General features: G+C 36.1%; 1 protein-coding gene across 1 annotated transcript in view; it reads right to left on the bottom strand.

The window, feature by feature from the left end:
• Positions 1–21,947, bottom strand: part of LOC120631149 (protein spaetzle 3) — a 52,153-nt gene that overhangs the window by 10,268 nt on the left and 19,938 nt on the right. The window contains exon 3 of the mRNA XM_039900597.1: positions 16,155–16,276. Coding sequence (XP_039756531.1) covers positions 16,155–16,276 — 122 coding nt within the window. The remainder of the gene's footprint in view (positions 1–16,154; positions 16,277–21,947) is intronic.

Here is a 21,947-nt window from a genome sequence, read left to right on the forward strand (position 1 = left end):
TGAACTGTACAAGTATGGCTAAGGGGAAACAATGTTTAACTAATCGGGAAAGAAGATGTATCTTATATAAAAGTCTGCACAAAACTATGTTGGGGTTTATCAATATTTTAATGGCATGCCATCTATTTCTACATACATGAAAAAACGTTTTCTTGAGGTCATTAATTGAATCCACAAAATTAGGATAGGATAAATATAGAATATTTAATTAATTAAATTATTTAAATACAGCGTTTTTTTTCACAAGCTTAAGCTTAGTGTACAAAATAAAATAAATTAAATTATTTTTCTGTTTTTTTAACCTGAAGGGTAACATGTTTAAAACTCCATATTTATGTATTTACAGATGTTTCACTTTTTGGCGACGTAATCTTACACTTATAGTATCGCAAATTCTATTTCGCCAATGTTTTTAAATTAAACATTGTTTTTTCCCTGACCAAACTTTGCGCTAAATTTAGGAATTTAATTTTGTAGGTCACCGGAAAGCACCGTATAGGTTTTGATTATCATTCTGTATGACTTTTAATCTTAGAATAATATCCACGTATTGAAAACATGTATTTATTTTGATTAATTATAATTTTCAAAAACAAGATGCCATAGACCTTAGTATTCAGTATAAAACTCAAGCCGCTCCTAAGAAAAAAGATCCTGATGAACGGGCGGACAGACAGACAGTAAAATTATACTATTCACTATTCACTTTCTCCGTTATGAAGTACTTACGGAATCGCTAAACGATCACAAAAAGTGCGTAAAAAATCAAGTGTCACTAAGTATTTATTTTTCTGAATCTCAATACATGTACTTACTTACATGTACTTATAACATTTTACATGTAAGTACATTTTATATATGAAATAAATAAATTATTATTATTTATTTTGTGCATGTACACTCTGGCTTATAACTATGTAATTACAATAATTTAGTTATTTTAAATGCAGACCGCGTTATTGAAATCTGCGTACGAGTAGTATTAAAACAAAACGTGTGCCTACGAATATATACCATGTTGGTAATATATAAAAAAATATAGTATTAATTGCTGTACAGAGCGGATGATCCACCTGACAAATAAATAAATAAACTACGACAATACACAAATCGCCATCAAGCCCCAAAGTAAGCGAAGCTTGTGATATTGATACGAAGATAGCTCATGAATATTTTTATGAATATTATACACATAAATACTTATAATATATAGATAAACACCCAGACACTGAAAAACATTCATGTTCGTCACACAAACATTTTCCAGTTGTCGGAATCGAACCCACAGCCTTGGACTCAGAAAGTAGGGTCACTGCCCACTGCGCCAACCAGCTGTCAAAGATGATTATGATGATGAATGATGGTAGCTGGATAGCCAAGGCGTTTAAACAGAGCAACATTTCGCTGGGCATTCCAGGAACACGTCTTGCAAATGGACCCATTAACCTAAGGCGTAGGTGTTAAGGCTAATGGGCCTGTATTACACTGGCAGTTAGACCTGAATAAAGCATCGCTACACTGCTACTATGCGGCAGAAATAAGTATGGCGGTAGTATTCGCTGGACGAGCTCTGTCACAAAAAGCTCTACCGATATCTTCGGAGCTACTTTGAGTAAACTAAAGGTACGCTGAAGAAGTAGTTTACGTATTCCAACGGTCATCATCACCATCATCACCATATTACCGGCTTACTACAGGGTCCGGGTCGCCTCTCAGAATAAGAAGGGTTTAGGCTATGGCCTATGGACTTTAGAGACTAAAAGTAGAGACTATGGTCTCTACTTTTAGTCTATAGTCTCCACTTTGCAAGTTTATAAGTTATGCAGTTCTCCTTCACCGTTCAACCAAGTCATGTTTAATTTTTAAATTACATTTTAATGGTTCACATTAATGAAACAACAGAAAACAATAATACTAAGTCGTCTGAATCCGGTGAATTGTTATGCACCAGTATTCACTGAGGACGCGTGTACACAGTACACCACGTTGAGGCTTAGAAGTAGCCGACGCCCGTCATTCGGCATGAGCCATCGGCCACCTTATACTCTGGTAGGTACTGAGAATGTATTAATAGTAAATCCCATACGTATGTAAGAATTTGATTATGCTACTAAGCGATAAGGCCGACTTTTGTATTCAGCTTCTGTCTCTGCATCTATTCTTTTATTTCCCTTGTGCCTATTTGTAGTCATGTGCAAATGAAGTGTATGATAATTTTTTTTTTATAAAACCTTTATTTTTGTATGAAGTTATTTGCAATACTTTGTGCGTAATACCTCAATTCAAACCACGTACGATACGAGCAGGTGCTTCTAAAGACGTGGTAACTGGTAATCCAATGATTCATGTTTGAAATGGGTTCGTTTACATTTCATTTAACTCTGTACATTTCATTTGACGGCGCAGTGGGCAGCGACCCTGCTTTCTGAGTCCAAGGCCGTGGGTTCGGTTCCCACAACTGGACAATATTTGTGTGATGAACATGAATGTTTTTCAGTGTCTGGGTGTTTATCTATATATTATGAGTATTTATGTATATTATTCATCAGTTCTCTTAGTACTCATAACACAAGCTACGCTTACTTTGGTACTAGTTGGGGATGTGTGTATTGTCGTAGTATATTTATTTATTTATTTGTTGTGGCCTTCTTCTTAGACCAGGGTGCGTATAGAACCATCGTTTTAAGTTAAGCCTATTTATGTCGTACTGCCGCGAAAACCGATTTTCTACTGGAAAGAGGGCAATTAGAGCTGAAAACCTTTACCTAACTCCACGCGGGTTAGCGCTTAAAAACGATTGTTTATAACGGACGCTATTGATACTGCAGAGAATGGCTATGAGGCTTACCACGTACGCTTTAGATTTATGGACACAGGGCGATACTTTTTGTTGCTTGCATGTTGCAAAAGGCTATGTTTACCCGTAAAATTCCTCTTGAAGGCTTCAAGGAGGCCTCTGAGAGGAAGAGAGAGCAGGCGGCTGATGCTCACCTACTCCGCCGAAAAAGAGCTTGGAGTTCCATCTCTGTCGCAGGTAGTACCGCTGGGTTTAAGTGGCTTATTCTGGCTCAGGGGGAGTTCCATATACTCACCTGGAACAGTTCGTCTGCTCAGCCTCCGAACTGGATGCGTAAAAGCATTTCCCGGCGATAAATTTAGTATGTAATGAACGCATCAAAACGTGTGCCTATTTGAAAAAAGAAAAAAATTTCTTTGATAAAAAAAGGCGATGATTATCCACTTACTATCAGTACAATCATGACTTACAAAAAAATGGGCCGAATTCGAACCAAGGACCTTGTGATCCACAGTCAAAAATACTAATAGATCAATGAGGTATTCAATGCTAGTGAAAGCGTACAGCACTTAATATGCGAAGGATTTTATTAAGACGCGTGGGTATGTAAATACGAGTAAGACCGTTACATGTTAGTTAGATCTACTGATGAGTGTTAGGCATTTTAATTGGCTGACTTCCTTATTTGTTCATGATATTTTAATGTCTTCATTACTTCACAACGTTCTCCTTCAATTAATAAAGTATGCTTGTTCTGATAATGTGACAATCACATTTAGGACTATTTGACTATTTAAAAGGTGATTTAGGCTTCGTTTTAGGCACGGAAGACTGAATCGATTTTGAAAAAAGTTTTCAGTGAGGTAACTTTGTAAGGGAAGTATTAAAACACTGTGTACTGAGACGTGTGCCATATTAACAAAAGAGTGGACACTCTTGACAAATCTTTTGTTTATATATCGTACGTATAGACACACACACAAACACACACAACTAGACGAGCGTTTGGCGTGCGAAAGTCTCTCTTTAACATAGACAAGACCTGTGGTTAAGCAAATTAGCTTTTATTTAATGTCACTCATATAGAACTCTATGATATAATACCTAGATAGGTTAAGTAATTATGTGTATCTTTTTATACGTCAAGCTCTCATTTCAGACGTATCACCCCATTCGACAAGAGGGCGCAAACTACCTCAGATCGCGCACGACGTTGACTATTGACGTTATTCGTAAACCACACGTAAACAGTCTAATTTCTTATACAGTAAAGCTGGTCATACCTAGAAGTATTTAGAATCACATCCTGTTTCTCAAGTCGGTTAAACTTTAAGATCATAAGCAAAAAATAGGATTTTTAGAGCCTTCCAAAAATGGCAAGTTTTCTACTTAGCTAAACCAAATAAGGATTTCGATTTATCTCAGCATATATAGTTCAAGGTTTTGCGAAAAAAGTCGTGCTTCGCGAACTGATCTTGATACTAACTCTTAAAGGTTAGTGCCTTAGTTCCGAGGAAAAAGGTGAACGGTCTGTTATGATATGGCGGTGGATTATGGGCACGTTATATCACCGCTATATACTAGGCTGGTTGCATAACTGTGTATTTCTCCGCACGGAATGTTCATTGACCTTCTGAATGTTTAGGGTCCAGACTTCCTCTTGGCATATGATAGGGTTGACCTTCTCGGTGTAGTGGTGAGAACTGCGGAGATCCCGGGTTCGACTCCTGCCAGGGGAAATTTTAAAAGTTATAATTTTAAAATTTTCTCTGGCCTAGTGGGACGCTTCAGTCATCGCTAGTTACCGCTCTACCGACAAGGACGATTAGCGACGAAGGGATTTCTCCTTTATATTCCTTCAGTTTTTACTGTATTCTGATCAGCTACGGTTTTTAACTTCATGTATTAATTTATTTTCATGTCAGGGCCAAAGCGAGCCGAGTTGAGCAGTGTATCGAATTAGTTCAAGGGTAATGTGTTGTATTCTAAAAGGTAAACGATGGATAAGCTACAGGAATTCGGGTATGATGCTTTCATAGAAGCAAACAAGATACTATAAAACCATTTTCTAACGCCACGCATGCCCTTTTCTGGAACATAGATCGAATAGTAACCGCAGTTAATACTCACTGATCTGCAACAAGCCTTATGATGTTATAGATCGCTCACGTCATTATCTTTGCCCGGAAATGTACCTATTCTCCAAACTCTACCACGCAACGCGTCGCATGTTAAGTCAAATCCCATCCGCTACATGTGGCCCATCTATTCGTACCAGGGTTTGCCCAACGATCTTTTTGATCTCCGTGCTCAGACTGACGTATGGTTGAAGAATCTGGACTTTGACTTGTAACTTATTAATTTGTAGACAAGTTCAATATTGACATTTTTATAAATTGCCATACGACTAGAAATAAATGAATTAAGTCAAAAGAAATGGCTGTACTCGTATTGGCCTAGGATTGAACAAAGAAGAGGTCGTCCCACTCGACATTAATAAATAAATAAGCCTTTTATTTCCCGAAAAACATCTGCATTTACATGTAATTGTAGTAAATTTTAAGATTAATTCTATAAGTTATTTAAATAGTTTTAATTAAAAACACTTCATTTCAAATTAGTCAATAGTTCTTCCGGTTGGTTGGGACACCCTTTCGCGAGCATAGGTCTCCTCCATTCTTTGCCATTTAGTTCTGTTGTTGGCTAACCGAGTCCAAGCGTGGCCAATGGATTAGGAAATTGCTGGAATTCAATGAGGATATTAAAGGTATCCCCTCAGAGAAGGCATGTTTGATGGTAATAGGATATCATGAGTTGATGTAGTATCATGTATTAATTCCCGCAAAGATCGCCCCCGCGTATACACAAATGCAGGCAAAGAAGATAAAAATCGCATGGTTCATAAAAAATACTATTTGAATAAGGATAAGTAGATTAATAGACTCATAAATCGTTTTGTAATATTTATCTTTAGCCCACGCTTGTGACTAATGCGCTACTATGGACGGCTAGAAGCTAGATCATTTACAACGTGACTGTAACGATTTTCCAAATAAAAAGTATATTGTTCAATAAAGATAGTCACCGATTATTAACGATGGTGTAGTAGTGGTCTGGGTGAAGCCAAGGGTTTATTCAAATACAAGTTTTAAATCAACTTTCTCCCGAGTGATAGGTACTTAGCACTATATAGTCCACCTGCAATGCATATCATCAATGACTCATTATAATGAGATAGGTAATTTTAAGGAACTCTCAATTTAATCAAATGCCATTATTAACCACCCATTCTTGGCCCACTACTGGGCTCTGAATGTGAAGGGTTCAGGCCCACCACAATGGCAAGTGCGGATTGGTAGACTTCACATGCCTTTGAAAATATTAGGAGAGTTTTAGGTATGCAGGTTTTCTCACGATGTTTTCCTTCATCGTTAAAGTAAGTGATTTAACTCCGAAATATATTCCTTTTTTTGTGTTTTTTCCTTTTTTCCTCCGACATGGTGATCGGAGACTGTTTTAAGTCGGTACTATTGTTGGCATTTTTTCTCCTCTACCTGTTTATTCTAAATCTTTTGGACTACATACTACTTATTATAAGTGCAGTGCAGTTGTTTTTTTTTGTCTTTTTTCTCTCCTTCTCGCATTTTTATTAAATTTTTAATTTAAGACTCATAATATATTAAATCATTTATTTATTTCCGTATTCATTCTCTTCTCTAGTGAGGGAAGATCATTATCTACACCCATGTACACCCAACAATAGAATATCATCGTAGTAAATAAAAGCTGTATTTGACAGTTTGACAGTTCAAAAATTGGAGTGCTCCGATCGTCACCAAACTTTACATGATTACTCGCCAGGTCAATCCGGAGATTCCCTGAAAGTTTCACTGAAATCGGTCCGGAGCCTATACGGAACATACCCATACACTTTCTCTTTTATATATATAGATAGAAGAGAGATAAGTGTAATTTATTTATAAGTCCCTGCGAGAGGAAAGCTGAAGCCCTAAATACGCCCTACGTCCCGGGCAGAAATAAACAAGGTGGTCGGAATTACCACCGTTCTTGTTTCTGCTGCTATAAACAGTATTGTTGCAATGCTGTGTTGCGGTCTAAAGGGCGTGGTTGCCGATGTAATTACAGGCACATGAAACTTAATTCGCCTCAGGTTGATAGATACAGGTCGGTACGTTGCAGGAGAAGTCCTGCGAAGTTTTGCTCTAATTAAAGGTTGTGGTAGGTGGGTTTCTACTAACCATCCATTCCAACCGGTCAATTATTACTGAAATAAATATATGTATATAAAAAAAAAAAAACTAGGCTATCCCCGCATCATTATCCTTACATAAACTGTTTCGTTTCTAAGGATGGCGCATTGTATTTGGTTACGTGTTAAACTTATTTAGATCAATAAAGGAAAAAAGAAATCAATAGTTACGTTGCTTTAAAATAAGGCGTATGGCACACCGCAAGCCTTATTTTAAAGCCTTACATGGAAGTCGATTGAAAATCGTGTCGTGCTATATAAATGGAAGCTGCGAAACGCGTGGTCGTCGGTCGAGCGGACGTTTCCTGTCGATCCTACGCCGGCGCAATACTAATAGTTTGGCGGACCGGTATGAATTACATTCTGCTCTTGTTTAGCTTTTGTCTCCCCTACTCCCACTCCTTTTATGATACTTCCAAGGTCTCTAAGGTTGGGTCGTTCGGTGTATCATGCGCGCGAGTACGATGCACCGTATTTTGAAACTAATCTCCCACTTAATGAATTTAATAAATCCGAGAATCTAAAAATATAATTGGCAGAAAAAATCGGTCATCTGAGATTCGGCACGAAGAGCCCCGCACGATTATCTATAAAAACGGCAAAAAAATCATGTCTATTGTATGGGAGCCCCCTTATATATTAATTTTATTCTGTTTTTTAGTATTTGTTGTTATAGCGACAAAAGATATTATATAGTTTTAATTGTCTAATTATCACGGTTCATGAGATACAGCCTGGTGACAGACGGGTAGACAGAGACCGGCCGACAGCGGAGTCTTAGTGATAGTTTTACCCTTTGGGCACTAAATAACATGTTTTTTAAAAGCTGAAAAGCAATAGGTTATTATAGGCCAATTTCTTCCGGTTACCTCCACTATATCTTGACATAATGAAAAAGGGCCGGAAAGTATACCGTTACAAATAAATGAAGAATTTTCTAAATGTTTAATAAATTGCACAGTTTTTAAGTAAGAAACATTAAAAAAACATACAAGCGAATTGGTAACCTCTTACATTTTTTCCTCTACACGTTAGCCCTTCACTGCAACCCCACCTGATGTTAAGTCATGATGGTAACGGGCTAACAGTCAGTTTCACGACTGAGCGTTGCATTTTGTGCAGTAGGTTGCACTATGCAGCACAAGATTAGCTTAGTGTGTTTCCGCCGTCTATATATACACATATAAGAAGGAATTTAGAATATAAAATAGAGCGTGCAAAGGCGGCCTTATCAATAAAGCGATCTCTTCCAGACGACCTTAGGAACGTTAGGAATTACGAAGGAACGTGTTGGCAGCAATTTAAGTTTAATATACATATATATATGTACAGTGGCGTGCATAGAGGGTATGCATAGGGTATGCAGGTGATATAAAATTAAGAAAATCTCCAGTACGAGCTATAAATACGTAAGGGTAGGCTTTTTATAACTCTTACAATGCATATGCATAAGTTTTTTATAACCCGTACTGGAGGTTTTCTTAATTTTATATCACCTGCATATCCTGTGCATACCCTCAATGCACGCCACTGTATATGTATATATATAAAAAATAATTATAATAAACTACTTACTCATAAATTCTAAAACTGCACACATATTATACATATTATGTATAATATATATTAAATATATATATACTAAATATATATAAACTGGCAGTAGAAAAAAAGGAAAAAAGTCTAGGTACCTATCCAAACAATTATTCTATGCTATGTTATTATTAAACAATTAATGTATAATTAAGAGGGTAAGAGCTATTTAACAATGTAGATAGGTACTCGTAAGTATAGTGTGAATTACAGATAATGTTACTTTGTACATACTGACCTGCCCCTCTGTTTATACGAATCTTACCAGCGCGGTTTTCCTCAAGCCTTTAGAGTTAATAAATTACACTTAAGCGTGTGAAGTGAAATCATAATGCAATAAGAGACAAGCAACGCTACACTGCATCGCGCAATAATTTTTATGGTTCCGTCCCTGAAGAGTACCTAGGAGATCCCATTATTAAGCCAAAGCGGTCTGACAGTCCGTCCGCCCGATAGGTGTGCGTTGAAAAATGATCAATGGATAGTAGATTATAAGTTCTGTATTTTAGAAATGTTAATTGAACTAGGTTTTTATAAACACTTTGGCCTCCTGCGGGAATCACGATTCACCCTTTCAATCATCAATAGCCATTAGCGGCCCACTGCAGGGCGTCTAATGAAATATTGGCTAAAAACGAATTGCCATTTTTTTTATCTTTAATTAATAATAATAATAATATCTTTTTTTTATCAAAATAAACGTATACATTTCATGAGTGTGAAGCCCTGTCTCCTGCGGTAGACAGTGTCTTTCCTATATCTATGGTCTTATTAATAAACGTTTAACAATTTTACAGCGAAAATTATATAAAGAATTAAATAAATGAAAAAAAAAGAGAATTATATAAATTTTTGAGGCGGGTGCTTAGTTAGGTACATTTGATTTGTTAGTGGGTGTCGCGTGTTTGTATGCGTGTGTGTGCGCGGTATTGTTTATAACTTTTGCAATTTTTTATGTGCTACACGCTTTTGGTACAATTTTCTAGGCGCCATTCCGGATCTGCTTATAACTTTAAGAGCTTATAAGTATCTCTATTTTGTACCATTTACAACTTGTTGACAAGACTAATATGCTTTGAAGAGCCGACATTTACTACTACATGCTTGTTTCTGCCGCCAAGCAGCAATGTTGTAATGCTGTGTTCCGCCCTGAAGGGTTGCCGGTGTAATTACACGAACACGAGGCTTAACACCTACGCTTTAGGTTAATAGACATATATATAGGCGATGGTTTTCCACAGATCATCAGGTGGGGCATCGGCTTGCTCCGTCAATTGGAATAATATTTGTAGCGGTCTCCACATTACAGAACTAGATGGCGCCACAAAAATCCTGCATCGCGCTAGCGAAGTGTTCACGAAAATGCCTATATATACATTACCTCGGTAATGAATGTTCAGGCTCGGACTCCGAGCACGATCATCCGCTCAGAGGAAGATCATCATCCATCGTCATCTAGCCCCAAAGTAAGCGTAGCTTGTGTTATGGGTACTTAGATGACTGATGAATATTTTTATATTTTTTACATATAAACACCCAGACACTGAAGAACATTCATGCTCAACACACAAACATTTTCCAATAGTGGGAATCGAACTCACGGCCTTGGACTCAGAAAGCAGGGTCGCTGCCCACACAATTAAAACTGCAGCATAAATTGATTAATATGGCATGTCATAAATATAAAATTAAAAAAAAAATTAAAAAGACGAAATTAAAAAAACTACAATGAATAATGAAAATGAAAAATAATATATAGGGTTGTTTCTTATTTTTACTTACGTAAGTGAGGCTTGTTGAAGAGAGGAGAAGAAGAACCTTATCGAAGTTCCCATTAGTCCTTGTAATTAGTAGGCATCTACATTTATTTGTAATCAAATAAATCCGAAATCGTAACTTCCTACTATTAAGCCTCAGAATCAGCTGGACAACTATAAATTACTTAGTTTCGTATAATTCAACTGGGCACGCTTTCGGCAGAGCAGAGAAGAATATGACAAACTAATTAAGTTGCAAAAATATCTAGCGTATTCAAAATATGTGCGGGACAATTCATTGACTCTTAAACTATAATGCCGGTAGTCACGTCAAAGTATCAACCTCGGGTGTCAACCTTGTGACAGCTGTAACATTTAAAATGACACGCATTTCTGTTCTACATTCATACATAGGAATTCATAATGACGCTAAAGTGACAAGTTGTATAAAATCAGGGCACAGCATGAACACTTCAAGTTAATTTCAGATTTCGTAACAATCGCAAGCGCAAAACGCATATGGTGTATCCCACCAATGAGAAAGGGTTAAGGCCGTAGTCCACCGAGCTGGCGTATCGGTGGACTCCACACACCTTTAAGAACATTATAGAGAACTCTCAGGCATGCAGGTTTTCTCACGATGTTTTCTATCGTAGCGTTGCACTTTTGTTACTGCTCTTTCTGCCACGCTAGAAACCGCGAGGGACTGCCTGTGGCTCGGCATGTAGCCGCACATGTGGACTGTGTGCATTTCGGAATCCGCCACAAATCCATGTCCATGAAATGGCGTGCATAGGCGTGCGTGTATGCTCTAAGCGGGCAGATGATATAAAAGAGAAGAAAATCTCCTATTGATGAAATCCCTATGTAAAGTACGTAGGTGCAACCGCTTTAATTATTATCTTGCCTTAAAATTCGTTGATATCCTATTAACTTTTAATCTGTTTTAGTTACAACACAAACACACGAATGTTATAGTTCGAGCTTTTTGACCCGGCTTGAGCTAATTTATTTGCACTAATGATTATGCGAATTGCTCTCTCGTTGTTACTGCCCGACATAAACCTTCGGCCTTCAGTTTCACGCCAGTGCAACTTTTATGAGTAATATTAAAAATATCCGAGGTTGGTCATTATATAAATGTTTATAAATTTTATGAATTGTCAATTATTTTATTGATAGTGAGACTCTGTGAGACACTCGACTGTGAGATGGTGATAACAAAAAAAAAAACCTGGCTAAGTTTGTTGTGGATGCTGTTCTTAGACCAGGGCGCGTTTGGAACCCTCCTAGCTTTAGTTTTAAGTTAACAAATGCAGGTATCACCATCACCTAACATTAGTGTTATCATGTTGTATGAACGCTTCATATGGGTCAGTGATAATGTCTACATGAATAAAACAGTTTTGAATTTGGAATTTGAATTTGACATATTAATATATGTATGTAACAAGCTCATAATTACATCTAGGTAGAATTTATTATGACGTAGAGATAAATATTCGATCAGCCGTTTGGGCTGTATCAGTCAGGCAGGACGAAACCTTATATATTTATATATAAAAAGTTTGTATGATTTTTTTTATTCCACTACAAGTTAGCCCTTGATATTACATGGTAGCGGGCTAACCTGTTAGAAAGTATGGTAGAAATACCCCTTATTGGTTTCTACGCCACATCGCACTGGAACACTAAATCGCTTAGCGGCTCGTCTTTTTCGGAAGGGTGGTAACTAGCCACGGCCAAAGCCTCCACCAGACAAAAAGAAGAAGTTAAAAAAGGGATAAAATAGGGCACCATCTATGAAAACTAATTCTTACTTTACTTAGAAGTATGATTATAGTAACGTATTATCAAATAAAGTAATTAAAATATTTCCGTGTTCATATAGATTCAAACCTAAGTATATATTAATTATAGACATAACTCATAATCCCATACTAATAAATATTGCAAAGCGGTTGCATAGTTAAACATTGTTTTGTCCTGCTCTTTCGGATGCCAATTTACCGACGTTAGATACAGAGAAAACGTTCTGTTACTAATATACTATATCCATACCATAATTTATAATTAATTTTCTCAACTTATAGAAATCGTGACATAGTAACGTTTATGAATATAGATAGATATATATATAGAAAGTCTTTATTGCACATACAGAAAAAAAGAACGTAAATTTACAAAACAATAGGTAAATAAATATATAAGCGCAAAGGCGGCCTTATCGCTTGAAGCGATCTTCTCCAGACAATCTTTTGTTTATGTTTGGTACGGAATATCGGATAGTGCAAACATCAATTTAAAAATAAATGATTTATATTCACTACATGTACTTTACATACCAATACTACATAATATAAATATAATCAAATCATAAATAAGAGTATATATATATATATATATATACATACAAGCGGAACAGCGCTATCTGTCATTCAAATCGGTCCAGCTGTGTAGGAGGAGTTCAGTGACATATACACGCACACAAGAAATATATACATATATATATATTTATATATATATAATATATATAGGGATAAAGCTTTACATATTAGATAGGATTTTTTTTTCTTACGCGTGATTTAAAGATGTTTATGTTTAGACTGTCTGATTTCCCTCGGTAGCTCATTCCAAAGGTTAACCACCTTAACCCTAAAAGCATTGCCATACGCCAATGAATGACCAACAGGAATCTGTAACTTGTTGTCATTACTTGCTCTCAGATTTAATTGAACATTGCTACCAAGAAAGGTGAATCGCTCTTTAAAGTTTAGCGGAATTTAGGTGTGGGTCTACCAAAGTATTGAAACATAGAATAGAATAGAATAGAATAGAAAAACTTTATTGCAACACAACAAAAAAAAAGGAAAATACAAGGAAAACAGTAATAGGACTTAGTGCTAGGGTGCAAAGGCGGCCTTATCACTAAAAGTGATCTTTTAAAGGCAACCTGAGCGTACGAAGCCGATAAAAGAGTGGAAAATAGATGGTGCATAAAGTTACAAAAAAAAAAACAAAAAATAAAGAAATGTAATATAAACTTACATGAACATACATACTACATTTACATATTAACTACACAAATACCAACATAAATTTATATATACTATGATAGATATATGTGATATATATTTATGCTATTATAAACTTACATACTACTCAATTACATAGATAAACATAGTACTAACGCCATGCTTATTTCTGCCGCAAAGCAGTATTGTTGCAATGCTCCGGTCTAAAGGGTGTGGTAGCCGTAATGACAGGCAAATGGCCCATGGGGTGGGCGGTCTTATCGCTTTGGCTACTAGTTTTTTTTAATCTATTGTTATTCTCTTTGTATTTTGTTTTTGTGTTTGCAATAAAGGTTTTAATCTTATATCTTTAAACGAGCAAATCTTATATATATGTTATTGGAATCTCGGAATCGGCTTCAACGATTTTCATGAAATTTAGTATACAGGGGGTTTCGGGGGCTATAAATCGATCTAGCTAGGATTCATTTTTAGAAAATGTCATTTTATTCATGTTTTCCGTTAATAACCGATTTGGTGGAGACGAAGATAAACGGGTCAGCTAGTAATAATAATGAGGCTTAACACCTTCGCCTCAAAATTATGGGCTTTCTTTAACGGCGATGGTTTAACATTTACCATCAGATGGGGCATTTACTTGGTCCGTCAGCAGTGGCGTGCACTTCATAGATGTACAAAAGCACTGCCTACCCTAAAATATTTGTATAACTCATAAAGGCAAGGTTTTTTTTCCATTTTATGCCATTTTCCTTCTTCATGCATACCCTGGTCAAAAACCCTGTGCACGCCACTGTCCGTCAGTTTTAACTATGAAAAAAAGTGCCCCGTACAGCTTGTACCTATACATAATATGACGCCGATTATGATTTTCATACATTTAATTTCAACGCTGCCGTGATAATAAACTTGCGCTGATAAGCATAAAGTCGACACATTGACAAGAAGTTATGGAAAACAGTGGTTGATTAGTATCAGGAAGTATGCATTCAACTGATAATATAACGATATTAGTATCACACAAGCAAAAATCAGATAGTATACAGTATCATTATTTTGTCACTAGTGTCCAGCGAGCCATTAATTATGAATTAACTAAACAATAATGTAGACAAGGAAATACACTCTATATGATATTTCTTCGTTAATAAAAATCGACTAGTATTAGTAGAACTTTATCTGGCAGAGCTCGTCCAAGTACTATCCACAAAGAATTAAGAATATTCAGAAACCGTGTGCACGACTAATATAGAAGCGTCAAAAACCACTCCACTTTAGTATTTCTAGAACAGGCGGTTAGTATCTCTGTTTATAAGCGATGGTTTTCCAACTACCATCAGGGAGGTCATTTGCTTGGCCAGTCTATTATTACTGTACAAAAACCTTCACTATCAACCCATTATCGGCCCACTACAGGATACAGGTTTCCTTCCAGAATGGGAAGGGTTTAGGCTGTAAGCTACGACGCTGACCAAGTTTGGATTGGTAGGCTTCACACGCGTTTATTTATGGAGACCTTCACTTCTCAGTTCTCATAGTATCTTCTTCTAACTATATATGCCTTATATATGTATATGTTGTAAGACATAATCATCATCATCATCATCAAATCAACCGATTGACACCCACTGCTGGACATAGGTATTTTGTAGGGCGTTCCAAACTCCACGATTCTAGGCCGCAGCGGCTCCCCGCGACTTGCTTGAGGTCGTCTGTCCACCTGGTTGGGGGTCGACCTACGCTGCGTTTACCGGTGCGGGGTTGCCACTCCAACACCTTGGAACCCCAACGCCAACGGTTCTCCGAGCTTTGTGCTCTACCCATTGCCACTTCAGCTTTGCGACTCGTTGAGCTATGTCGCTAAATTTAGTTCTTCTACGGATCTCCTCATTTCTGATTTGATCACGTAAGACAATATTGTAAACAAAATGTATATCTAATGTCCGCTTTCACTAAACCTAGGAAACGTTCAAATCGGATGCCTAATCATTTAGGTGATGCGTAGAGAAAATAAACGTGTCACCAACTCTTGACTAACGACGTTAGGCGCTAACTTTTCGGTGGTAATTTAGTTACGACACCTTAGTGACGATTAGGCCCACCGACACATGACAGATAAAAAAATATAAATGCTTTTTTTAAATCATAGACAAGGGTCAATGATGATTCTAGGATGAGTTGCCTAGTGAAAATTGATTGGTGAAGAGTGTGTATGCCTAGGAATCTTCTTTGATTAGGCGTTAATTAGGCATTAACTTGTTCGTCTTTAGTGAAAATGGGAATAAGTGGGTCAGTGATATGAGTGGAGTGCTCTTCAAACATACACAGGAGCATCCTCAGGAGATGTTGACTTTACAATGAATAATTGTTAAGTTAAAAAATAGCCAAATGTGTCGCATTTTATACCCTACTCCCCTAAAAAAAACTTGTGGTGTAAAGTCAAAATCTCCCGAGGATGCTCCGGTTTCGGAGCGAAACGTGCGTAGATGGTACATAGCCGAAGATCTGTTTGATGTGGAGTATAAGGATTGAAGAAATTATAAATAACACCATACAGATTCTCCCGCTTTTCGCGGAGTACCTATAGCAAATTACGCTTAATTTTCATAATATATCATGGATTTCCGCAAAGTAACGCCTGCTTCTATCAAATATCTAGAGAACGCCACTATAAAATAGAAAAACATAATATATAATATGCTTACCGGTATTTGGTAAAAAGTTCCATTGTTGACTGTAGGGTAGGACGTAAGGGGCACAACGGGCACACTACCATTGCGTAGTAAAATGGGACCCTGTAGAGGTGTCACTGCAGGCTGACCAGAATCTAGAACATAAAAAAAAAAAATCATTTCTTTGTTAATTTATTTAACAAAGAAACTTTTATCCATACCTTTGCGCCTTAACGAAGCAAACGATCTACTTGATTTTTGGCAAAGAGCTAGATGAAAGGTCGGAGAGTAACATAGGTTACTTTTTATCCCAGCAGGGCTAGCACAGGCGGGAGACAAAAATATCCTATATTTTGTCCCCTGACAAGGGATATAATTAACGTGTCCTTAAAGCACGGCAACATGGAATAGCACCAGTGCTCTGAGATTTGATAAAGTTGTGGGATAAGATAGATTTTTATCGTTTTCCTGGGGATATGATTGTCTCCTGCCCATGTTAGCCGTGCTGGAAAGTAAACGGTTCGCGGGATTTGCTACTGTAATAAACGCGATCGAAGAACGCGAGGAAAAGCTAGCTATTATTAATAAATCCAGTGCGTTCATCTTCATCTACAACATGGAGAGTGCAATTAAATTAAATAAATAATATTTCAGAGACATCTTGAAAATTGCAGTTTACTTTTAGTACTTTATTTTCCTCCAGCAAAGTATTAATCTAATGAAAATTACAACACAAATGTATTTCCTCCAGTAATGTCCATAAACACTATAATAAGCACTGATAGTAAGAATTAAAATACAGTCATCAATGTCCCACAGGCACAGGTATTGTCTCTCATAGGAGAGAGTTAGAGAGTAGAAGAAAAGCCACCATGCTGCTCCAATGCGGGTGGGTGGGTTTTAATGATTTTTATCCCAGGTTAGTAATAATAAACGGGTCCGACGGTTTCACGCGCTCGCTGAGGCACGGGATTGACATCACCAATTTCCTAACTGGTATCTACTGAAAATATTTTAAAAGAAAAAGCGCAAGTTCATAAGAAAAAAGCATTTTTTTTACTTTCTCAAATGTTTGGAACATGTTTTACCGTTAAGTCCGCCTTTTTAAACCGTTTTGTTTGGTTGTAATAAAGTGACTAATGAAAAATCCTAACAATTTTTGTCCCGAACCTGTATTCAGACCCAGGAACTCGTGGTCCGTATGTGAACATCCTTACCACTCGACATAGAAGGCAGTTACAATAGTACGAGTATATATGTTATGAAATGTGTAGTAAGTGCTAGAAATCTTAAATCTAGGCATCATAATTAGATCATAGAAATCTAGCGTATAAGTAATAGGTGTTTCTAAATGATGCGACACCTCACAGACGTTCGTTTAAGACATTTCGTCATTTGGGTGCGCCGAATTCGGGTCACAGGTTACGAAACAGCTCAGATCTTGTTTAGGATATCTATTTATTATTCACTCAAAATAGCATATTCTATACTTCCACCCCTATTCATTTGGTATGAAATCTCATAGTGTTGTAATATTTAGTAAAGTAATGTGTAGTTTGGTGGGTCCTCCGCCAATTTTTTTTATCGTTAACCATTTGTAGCTTAGGGCTCTGTCATTCCTCAAATTTGAGGGGTTTGGGCGCGCCTCACCCCCAGTCGTCTTACAACTAACTCGTCTTGCTTAGTAGGTATCCTAAAGCGCCTGTCGCGGGAGCGAGCACTAGATTGGAACATGGTACGTGACAAAATACTTAGTAATAATTATTTAAAATGTTTTCTATTTGTATGAAAAGCACGCAAGTAGGACTCTACTATTCTCTATCTAAACTTCTACTAGCTATAATCTAGTAAACAACTTCGGTGCTAGAGACGTGCCGCGAAGGATTAAGTGTTCCGGTACGATTTCGCGTGGAAATCCATCAGAAGTATAAGTTTATAATAACTTCTAAACTGCGACACCCCGTTACCCCGTACGCATTCACGACTGTACTTAAGACCAGCTGAGATTGTAGGCAAAAGGTAAATAAATAAACATCTTATAATTCCGGCACTATAGAACAGAAAGTGCGATATAGGAAAAAAGGTACCTTAATACAATGTTTCGGTAAAACAGAAAAGTAAATGCAAAATTAAATTAAAATTTTAATAATAACAATAATGTTGCTCAAGTACTTACTGATACCAAAATGTTATAATATAAAAGTCACAAATATCAAATTCGAATACCCAAATAGGCTTTCTTGTAATATAACGTTATTGGAATTCAAATTTCAAATCCTTTGTACTTAGCAATAAATTCCTGGTAAGTTCATGAAAATCCTTTAACTATTCGAAAAAGAGTGTTAATCAAAACAGTCAGTCAGGTAGTTTGATTTAAATATTGAAGAAATAACTGAATTCAGTAAATTGTATCAAGTAAATTTTAAGTATTGCTTTATAAACACAAAACCAACCGTTATAAAAAAGTATAAGACAATTAGAGTGTTGCCAATTAAATAAACCTTAGGACTTCTTCTAGAACTTAAATTAAGATGAATCATGTTACACCTCTACAAAAAACAAACATTAAACCTATTATCTCTATAAATTTATGTATACAACCAAAGAATCATAATTTATTGAACTTGACTTGTAGATAACCATAAAGATTCGCAAAGATTTGTGGCTTTCGTATCGTCTTACCTAATTATAGTTCTTGGTCATATTTAAGTTTCGAATGGTTTTCAATGTATCATCATCGCCATCTCCACCAAAACTCTAAAGCCCTGGGTGGGTTTTAGAATTGTCAAACAAATTTCGCTATCGGAGTTGGTCAGAAGCATTTCCCTTCCAACGCCAAACTCCCAAATCCCTCATTTCCAGCTCTACACCATTAGTCCACCAAGTTCCAACCAGTTCTATGTCATCACCTCCAATTTGCTGTCCATCAACTTCTTCCGTACCGTCCATATGTTGATTATGTCTCACGGATCGCATTCTTAACAGCTTAATGGTTTTGACTATATTCGGTCCTTTAGAAAGTTCTTAAAGTCCCTGATTATACTGTATACAGTAGTATGCAATTTATACTTAACTTATAATACAAAATGTATACAACAAAAACAATTGCCTTGAGAAGAAATCTTAACTTATTGAAAATTACAGAAAATCGCACTGTATTTGTGTAAATAATTATCCTTGAGAATACATGACCATTTTAAGATTTCTCAAGACTAGCTAGGCGCCACTTAGTATAATAAAAATATTATGACTAAATCTGGAAACCTGTGATAAGACTGATTCTAGTGCTAAAATTTTAAAAGTCGAATGTTAAACTTTACCCGACCTAGCTTCCGCTTAACTGGTCAATGCCATTTCTGATTTCCACATGATTACTAATTAACACTTAATTTACATAATCATGTACGAGAGAATCCATTGAAATGGTTATATTTGAAAGACAACTTCGGTCGTCTCTGATGTTAGGTGATCTATAGCTTTGGTATTGGGATAAATTTTAATATGTTAACATAATACATCTTAAGCTTTAAGATAAGAATATAGGTTAAACGTAATTTTCTGATTCATTAGTTCGTTTTTATTGATCAAGTTCTACCAATATATTATACCTTGGTGACATCTATCTAATGATAAAAGGTATTGCCTATGTAAACTGTAAAATCAAACTTGTTCTCTAGAATTCATAATTGACGGCCAATTGGCGCAGAGTACAGCGACCCTGCTTTCTGAGTCCAAGACCGTGGGTTCGATTTCCACTACTGGAAAATGTTTCTGTGATGAACATGAATGTTTTATAGTGTCTGGGTGTTCATCTCATTTTATAAGTATTTATGTATATTATTCATAAAACTATTCATCAGTCATCTTGAGATGGCGATGTGTGTATTGTCGTAGTATATTTATTTATTTATTTACTTTAATTATTTTTTTTACTTTAAAATGTGGCAAAAGCAACATATCAAAACCATTGTTATAAAAGGATAATTTAAAGTTAGTACAAAAACCTGTAACCCATATGTAGCACTAAAGGTGTTCAAGTAGAATATTTAAAAACAATTTGACTCACGCTAACTTTGACTGAGCTAGTTAGGTATTCAGTGCACAAAGAAACAGGTCTAGAGCAATAGTCACCCAAACTAAGGTCGGTATTTGAAAGGGCTGTAGCAAAAGATATTTATTCTATTCGGTCATTTGGCTTTATTGTTTCGAGTTATTTGGCTTTGAAACTTTTCGAGACAGAGGGTGTTTATAAAAGGTCAAATGTAAATGTTTTAAATTACGTAAGTATACTGCGAATGAATGTTCTCACAAACTTTCTTGAGTGTTTGTGGATGAATCGATATTTACGCAAAACCCACTGAATGGATTTCGATAAAACTGTACAGTACCTAGTATAGCTTACATTGGAATAATAGATGGGGTATAATTTATAAAAATATATTGTAAGTTACCTAGCCGAAATCTTTTCCTCATTACTAATGTTATAAAAACCCACCAACCCGAATTGGAGAAGCGTGGTGGGTCTATTAGAAACGAGGCCTGTGCCCAGCCGTGGGATGTTAATAGGCTGCGGATGAATATTATAATAATAATAAATATACTTCGATGTACTTTAAACTTACTCAATAATAGATGGTATAAGTTAATTTGTCACATTAATAATATTATACTTAATTCTCAAATGTTTGAAAGATCGTTCTCTTAAAGCTAGAAGAAGGTCATTCATAATATCCATAAGCAAACGTTTTCAAAGGTATCTATTTGGTTTTAAAATTGTTATGCGTTGGCTGATGTCCATTTCTTAGAAAGTTTAATAGTAGGAACAGAATTTGTTCCCAGGCATTGTTTTCATGGTATTACATTATAGAATATACATAGAATACCTTTTGCTATTCTACACGTGACGAATAATTTAAACATTGACAAGTAATATCAATAAATTTCTCATTCATATTGTGTATCTCAATAAACCTGTCTTATTGTATTATCAATATGTCGTCCGTCGAAGTCACAAATCGGCGACATTTTTATTAAGGTTTGTCGCTGTAACGTCTGTGACTAATTAGACGTCAAGAGCACTTTTTTCTTTGATTTTTTACGCAAAAACGTTATTTCATGCACATTACTTATTGAAGGTTATAACATAAGTACTTACCGTAGGCCCAGTTTGCAGAGGAGCTTAAACATAGTTTTTTTTTTAGGTGTTATAAGTTAAAAGAGTCTGTCTGTGGCGTCGTATTTCCCGAAAGGGCTAGATCAGTAAAATAATGTACACTTTAATAAAGTCGGGGGTTTTTAAGTTTTTGTTTGTATATTATTGTTCATTGATATCTTTAGATTAAGTTAGTCCCATTGTCCTCAAGCTAGGTTCTGATATGAAGATCCCATGAGAATCGGTGTTTTCTCTTTTTAACTAGTTTGAGGCTGAGACTCGGTTGTTTTTTTTTTCGTTTTTTTATTTTATATTCCTTTGTTTTATTTTTTCCGTCATAGTACAGTTTGCTTAAAATATATATTACATTTAAATAAAGCCGCTGCATAAAAGTGATATAAGATATAAGGCTGTAGTACAAAACTGACAAGTTGAATAGAGATAATAACCTTAAGATTCACATAGAAAAGGCGTTTCACCGATAAACACACTATTGTATGTATTATACAAAGTCGAACTTTTAAAAATAAGTCACTTCAGGTCACTTCTCATTGATAAAAGCACTTATTTTTACGAACAAGCCTTCATAAATCATAAGAAATTGTAAAATTGCAAGCATGTGCATGGAACTACGAGGAAGGGTCCAATACCCCACTAAGGTTGATGTGTGAAGG

The sequence above is a fragment of the Pararge aegeria genome, chromosome 17, assembly GCF_905163445.1.
Source record: "Pararge aegeria chromosome 17, ilParAegt1.1, whole genome shotgun sequence".
NCBI lineage: Eukaryota > Metazoa > Arthropoda > Insecta > Lepidoptera > Nymphalidae > Pararge > Pararge aegeria.